Source organism: Guillardia theta (genome assembly GCF_000315625.1).
Source record: "Guillardia theta CCMP2712 unplaced genomic scaffold GUITHscaffold_16, whole genome shotgun sequence".
NCBI classification, from domain to species: domain Eukaryota; class Cryptophyceae; order Pyrenomonadales; family Geminigeraceae; genus Guillardia; species Guillardia theta.
In genome coordinates, this window is record NW_005434658.1 from 154,204 (window position 1) to 160,494 (window position 6,291).

The 6,291-nt window shown below is 58.2% G+C and overlaps 2 protein-coding genes across 2 annotated transcripts in view; one reads left to right on the forward strand and one right to left on the reverse strand.

The window, feature by feature from the left end:
- GUITHDRAFT_67522 (hypothetical protein) overlaps nt 1–313 on the forward strand; it is a gene marked incomplete at both ends in the record, with an annotated part of 1,588 nt that extends 1,275 nt beyond the window's left edge. Inside the window, one exon of the mRNA XM_005836756.1 lies at nt 92–313. Coding sequence (XP_005836813.1) covers nt 92–313 — 222 coding nt within the window. The remainder of the gene's footprint in view (nt 1–91) is intronic.
- A 1,936-nt stretch (nt 314–2,249) lies between these two features.
- Nucleotides 2,250–5,609, reverse strand: GUITHDRAFT_67323 (hypothetical protein; the record flags this gene model as incomplete). Its single annotated transcript, XM_005836757.1, has 7 exons — nt 2,250–2,380; nt 2,561–2,699; nt 2,962–3,117; nt 3,287–3,343; nt 3,511–3,919; nt 4,136–4,308; nt 4,590–5,609. 7 exons carry the CDS (start codon nt 5,607–5,609, stop codon nt 2,250–2,252), a joined length of 2,085 nt encoding a protein of 694 aa, XP_005836814.1.
- Between the last annotated feature and the right edge of the window lie 682 nt (nt 5,610–6,291).

Consider the following 6,291-nt stretch of genomic DNA (forward strand, 5'->3'; position numbering starts at 1 on the left):
TCCTTCTCTCCCTGTCTCAATCCTCCTCCTCCTCCTCCTATCTCGTTTGCTGGCAGCGAAGAACTCTCAGGATTTCTCACACTACCTGCAGAACCATCGTCCTCCTCCTCCCCCCAACTGCCCTGCTCCTTTCTGGCAGCTCATGCAGAGCTGTTGGAACTCCAGACCTGCAGAGAGACCGTCTTTCCCAGAGGTTCCTCCTCCTCCGCGATCATCACACGGCACACGTTTCCTTCTTCCTCCTCCTCCATCTTCTCCTGCAACTTTCCATCCGCTCCTTTGCTTCCTCGATCTCTTCCCTGCCAGCTTCTGAGTCTCAAGCAGGTGCTCTGTCAACTGGAGGACATGCAGTTTGTGTTCAATCTTGTAGCATCCACAAGGAACACTCAGCAGCATTCTGAGAGCTACGTGAGTTTCTCCGCCTCCTCCTCCTCCTCCTCCTCCTCGTCCTCGTCCTCCTCGTCCTCGTCCTCCTCGTCCTCGTCCTCCTCCCTCGCCTTCTCTTCATCTGTGTGCTATCACATCACAAATTTCTTTCTCTCTGCCCCCTTGTCTCGCTCCCTCTGCTCATCCTGCAGCAGGGAGGAGGTGACGGTCAGGGCTCGTTCGCTCGCACGCTCAACGGGGGAAACGAGAATGGTGGAGGAGAGGGAGATGCGATGCCCATCAGTGGAGGTGAGGGGCGGGTAGGAGGAGGGAGGGGGCGGAGAGGAGGAGGGATGGGGTGGGAAGGAGGAGGGAAGGGGCGGAGAGGAGGAGGGATGGGGTGGGAAGGAGGAGGGAAGGGGCGGAGAGAGGGAGGCGGGGATGGTCGGAGGGAGGAGAGAGAGGTGGAGGACAACAGGAGGGTTGTGAGGGAGGGAATGGGGGATATTTTCCCTTGACAGAGGGGGGGTGGGGGTGGGGGTGCAGGAGAAGGTTTGACTCGGCGGCCTGTAGAGCACTCGGCACTGCTGGAGGAGCAGGTGGAGGCAGCTGAGCGGAGGGTCTTGCGAGTGCCGGGGCAGTACAGCAGCATCAGCGAGGCCGTGAGGAGCGCGCGAGCAGACGATCGTGTGCTGATCTCCCCCGGGCACTACCGAGAGTCTGTGGAGATTCCAGCTGACCTGGTGCTGGAGATCGTGGGGGACGCGGACCTTCAGGGGCTGCTGCTGGAGGGGGTGGAGGGACGTCCTGTCTTCACTCAGGTCGGGGGCTTCGTGAGGGTCAGCAAGCTAGCGATGAAGAGCTCGGGGCCAGCTGTGCTAGCTGCAGTGAGATGCTCCTCCTCCACCACCACCTCCACCTCCACGACAACCTCCTCCTCCACCTTCTCCTACTCCTACTCCTCCTCCTCCTCCCCACTCTCTTCCTCCCTCCTTGCTAGTCGTTTCTTCCTCATTCAAACGCTGATCGAGGTAGCAGAAGAATTCGATGATGGTGATTGAGGATTGCTTCATGAGTGGAGCACAGTACGGGCTCCTGGCACTAGAGGTAATTCGTCGCTCCTCCTCTTCTCCCTTCTCCCTGATCATTCCTTTGCTCTCCTCTCTTATTCTTCTCCTCACGATCCTTTTCGCCCCGACCCCTCTCCCTCCTCTCCCTCCTCTCCCTCCTCTTCCTCCTCTCATCTCCTTGCAGGGAGGAGAGGTCACTATTCGTCGCTCAGTCTTCTGCCGCTGCCGCGAGCATGGCGTCTTCCTCGGCGCGGGAGTTCGCGCTATCATGGAGTCCAGCAGCGTCTTCGAGAACGGCAGCCATGGGGTGCTGGCAGCGAAGCCCGACTGCTCGCTGCACGTGACGAGGAGCAAGCTGTCGTTCAATGCAGGAGGTGAGGGAAGAGAGAGAGAGAGGAGGGGCGAGGGAGGAAGGAGGGGCGGTGAGGGGCGAGGAGATGGAGGAGAGGAAGAAGCAGGAGGACGGGGGGGCATATGACTTGCTGGGCTGCAGCTGGGATATTCATAGACAACGGAGGTGGAGGGCTGGTGGAGGACAACGACCTGAGAAACAACACGAAGGTGACGATTTGACGTCCACTGCAGGGCTTGACGATCTTGACGTGTTATTTTTTCAGGGCCCTCTTGTCGTCGGCGTGTCTTCAGTTGGTTCGGTCGTCTTGGGATCAAACCTGACATGAGGATGTTGACCAGGAGAAGGAGCAGGAGCAGGAGAAGGAGAAGGAGAAGGAGAAGGAGAAGGAGAAGGAGAAGGAGCAGAAGGGTATGTCTGGTGAATAGGAGGACGAAGGGAGGAGGCGGAGGATCGCAACTTTATTCTTGTGTGTTTGGCATTTCAAAGGTCTTGTATAAAAATTGATAGGCGAGGAGGTTGAGGAAAGCGCGTTGTCTGCTGTCTGCCGCTCCTCCATGGCCGCCCTCGATGTTCTCGTAGTAGTGGACGCCTGCTGGAAGTTAGCTGGGAAGACAGCGAGGAGGGAGGAGAGGAAGAGGAGCATGGAGGACAGGGAGGGCTGAAGGAGGAGGGGAGGGAGGGAGGGAAAGAGAGCAAGGAGGAGCAGGAAGCGGTTGCTGAGGGGAGGATGGAGCTGCGCGCGGACAAGCAGGGAAGGGGAGGAGCTCACGGGAATGCCCAGCTGAAAGAAGGTTGGCGACCATCCTCCTCGCATGCCCCGGATGCACGCGGTCGTCTCGAGTGCTGGTAGTGAAGAGAGCAGGAGGGTAGCGGGCGCTGCTGGAGACCTGGTGGTAGGGGGAGATGTCCTGCAGGATGTGAGGCGCGGGAGACAAGGAGGTGGCAGGAGGGGAAGGGGAGGAGCTCGCGATACTGAAGACAGGAAGAAGGGAGGAAGAGGAGGAAGGATTGCGAGGGAGTTGGAGGAGGACGCCGAAGACATAGTAGGCAGGAGTCGATATGAAGATAACGAGGAAGATGGAGAGGAAGAGGAGAGGTTGAGGACAGGAAAGAGGGAGAAGAGGGAGAGGAGGGATGGGTGGAGGGAGGGAGGGAGTCGCGTGCGGGCACCTTGAGGTACTTCCAGTCCTCTCCGTCCGGGTCGCCGTACTCGTCCATCCAGGATGCGCCAGCAAGGAGCTTGTGGTAGCGGCGGAGGTCGAGGAGTGGAACAGAGCAGATGACAGCTCCGAAGAGGTCAGGACGCTGCGTGAGAGCGTTGCCGACCTGAGGACGATGGTCAGGGAGAGAAGGATAAGAGGGGAGAGGCGGAGGTGGAAGAGAATAAGTTGGAGGAGCAGGAAGGGGAGGAGGAGGAGGAGCAGGAGGGAGAGGAGGAGGGAGCAGGAGCAGGAGCAGGAGCAGAAGGAGGGGATGACTATGACATGAATGGTACCAGCAATCCTCCGTTGGATCCACCTTTGCATGCAAGCAGCTCTGGCCTGGTCACGTTCTGCTTGCTCGTAAGCTTCATATAAACCCTCTGTGTCTCCCTCCCGCATTCCTCTTCCTTCTTGTCTCTCCCTCCCTTCTCTCTCCTTTCTTCGCTCCTCTCCACTCTTCTGCTGTCTCATTCCCTCCCTCTTCCTGCTCCTCCTGCTCCTCCTTTCCTCTTCTCACCATCGCCACAAGCTCTTCTGCCACAGCAAAGAAATCTTCGTATGCTCGCTGTCGCTTCTCCCGCATGGCTGCTCGATGCCAGGCAGGGCCGAACTCTCCTCCTCCTCGGATGTTCGCAACCACGTACGCTCCTCCTTGCTCCAGCCATGCCGCGCCCACATCTGCCTGATAGTTCGGGAGCATAGAGACTTGGAAGCCTCCGTAGCCGTAGAGGATGGTGGGACGAGGAGGAGGAGGAGAGGAGGAGGAGGAGGAGGAGGAGGAGGAGGACGCAGGAAGATCTCTGGCGATGAGGAAAAAGGGTACGCGAGTTCCGTCCTTGGAGGTGGCAAAGTGCTGGGTGACCTTCATGTCACGATGTTGGAACATGTGGGGAAGACGTTTGACAACGAAAGCCTCGTCGAAGAAACTGAAAGAGGAGACAGAAAGAGGGAGAGAGGAGGAAGCAGGAGAATGAGGAACAGGAACAGGGGAGCAGGAGGGAGAGCAGGCAGAAGAGAAAGTGATGGAGAAGGACAAGGAAGAGGAGGCAGAGGAGGCCGATAATGAACAAGAGGAGGGGGGGGGGGGAGAGGCGACAAGGTCAGAGTCTCAGTTGAACGCAGTTGTCCTCCCCTCCCCTCACCTGGTTTTTGACGACAGCAGGTCGTTCACGTGCAGGAGGGAGAGCGAGGTGGGCTCGATGTAGGAGGACCGAGTCAACCAGACCTGATCCTCGTCTTCTCCCTCCACTGCCATGACGTTGATGGTTGAGATGTCGGGAGATGACTGATGTAGCTCGCACACCCATCCGTCCTGCTCGCAAGCGACAACAGTTCAGAAAGAGAGAGGGGGGAGGGAAGGGCGCTAGCAAGGACAAGGAAGCGAGCGAGCGAGGTAGGAAGGGAGAGAGGAAGGGAGGGAGGGAGGGAGGGAGGGAGGGAGGGAGTGAGGGAGCGGGCGGACGGATGGACGGATGGAGGGAGGGAGGGAGGGAGGGAGGGAGGGAGGGAGGGAGGGAGGGAGAAGAAGGCAGCTCCTTCAGATGAGGACCAACGAGCAGTAGGATCTCCCCGAATCCCTCCTCTCTCCCTCCTCACCTCCTGCATCTTCCATATCCTTAGGGAGCTCTTGACTTGATCGAGGAGGGTGAGGACGAGGAAGCCCTTGGTCTTGCACCAGCCTTGCAGGAACGTCGTGTCGCTCGGCTCAAACAGCAGCGTGAATTCACTCCGCTGCGGCTCCTGCAGGAAACTTTCCAGCTGCACCGCCACCAGCGATCCCTGCTTGAACTTGTACCGCCCAACCTCCCAGTCGTCCTTGACCAGCACCAGCAGGAACGAGCCGATGCAGGATACAGAAGCGGTCTCTGGTACCTCCAGCATAGTCCACCCCTCCTCCTCCTCCTCCTCCCCCTTCCCTCCCTCCTTGCTGTCTCCTCGCATCCTCCTTACGTATCTGACGGAGGAAAAGAAGCTCTTCTGACATACCCGCCACTCCAACCTTCTCTCCCCGTGTCTGGTCACGTAGGAGGAAGCCGAGACGCTGCTGTCCTCCACCTCGAACACCACCCTTGCCTCCTCCAGCCGCTCTCCCCTTCTCCACCTCCGAATCTGCGCAGGGTACCCGCTGCGAGTGACGGACCGTTCTCCTACTTGAGTCCCGATGAGCAACGTGTCCTCATCAACATGCGACAGGTACGTCTTCCCGCTCCCCACAAAAAAGCCTCCTTCCTCGGGGCGAACGAACCTCCTCCTCCTCATATCAAACTCTCTCACCTCTACCGCGTCTGTTCCTCCTAGCGACAACTTAACGATCACACGCTCGCTCTCCCTCCCTCCCCCAAGATCTGCAACCTGCGTCCCCCGCCACACCCAGGACTTGTTCTCCTCCTTGCAAAGCTGGTCTAAGTCGATTAACGTCTCCCACTCCGGGGCATCCTCCTTGTATCCGTCCACGCTCACCCTCCTCCAGACTCCTCGCACGTTCTTCTCGTCCCTCCAGAAGTTGTAGAGGAAGTTTCCTCGTTTGCTCGCGTAAGGGATGTTGTCTTTGCTTTCATAGATTGACATCAGACGGTCAAACAGAGGTTGATTCGTCTCTTTCACAAACTGCTCCATCGTCTCCTCGTTCCGCTTCCTCACCTGGGCAACCACCAGTGTCAAGTTCGTGTCCATCATTATCATCATGACCATCATCATCATCATCATCACCACCACCACCACCACCATCGCCATGCAGTGCAGTGCAGTGCAGTAGATGTTCATTACCCATGCCATGGCTTGCTCAGAAGAGATCTCCTCCAGCCACAAGTCGTCTGCTGTCCTCACAGGAACGCTGCTCGACATCCTCGAGCTCTGCAGGGAGGGCAGGAAGATCCTCTCCTTGAGCTTCAGCTTCAGCGGGAGTGCACGAGTCGCCCTCGCCCTCTGCTGCAAGGGAGTTTGAAGGCTGCGACCCGGCATGAAGTGCATGGTGGAGGTCTTGGAGGACATGAGCATGTTCATGGGGAGCTGAAAGAGCATGGTGTCTCTGCGAACAAACTCGTCCATGTCCAACTTAGGCAGCTTCCCGAGCTCCAGGAAGACCTCTCCTTCGGACCAGGTGGACTCTAGGAGGAGGGCGACGCATAAAGCGCGCATACCCGTACGAGCCGTCCGGGAGCTGATCACAGACATGTTCTACAGGAAGCAGAGCAGCGAGTCTGCTAGTCAAGAAGTCAGGCAGTTGTACATGAAAAATAAGGCAACGAAGCCTCCAAGTAAGTCCAACGACCCATTCGAACCTTGTGACAAAACTTCC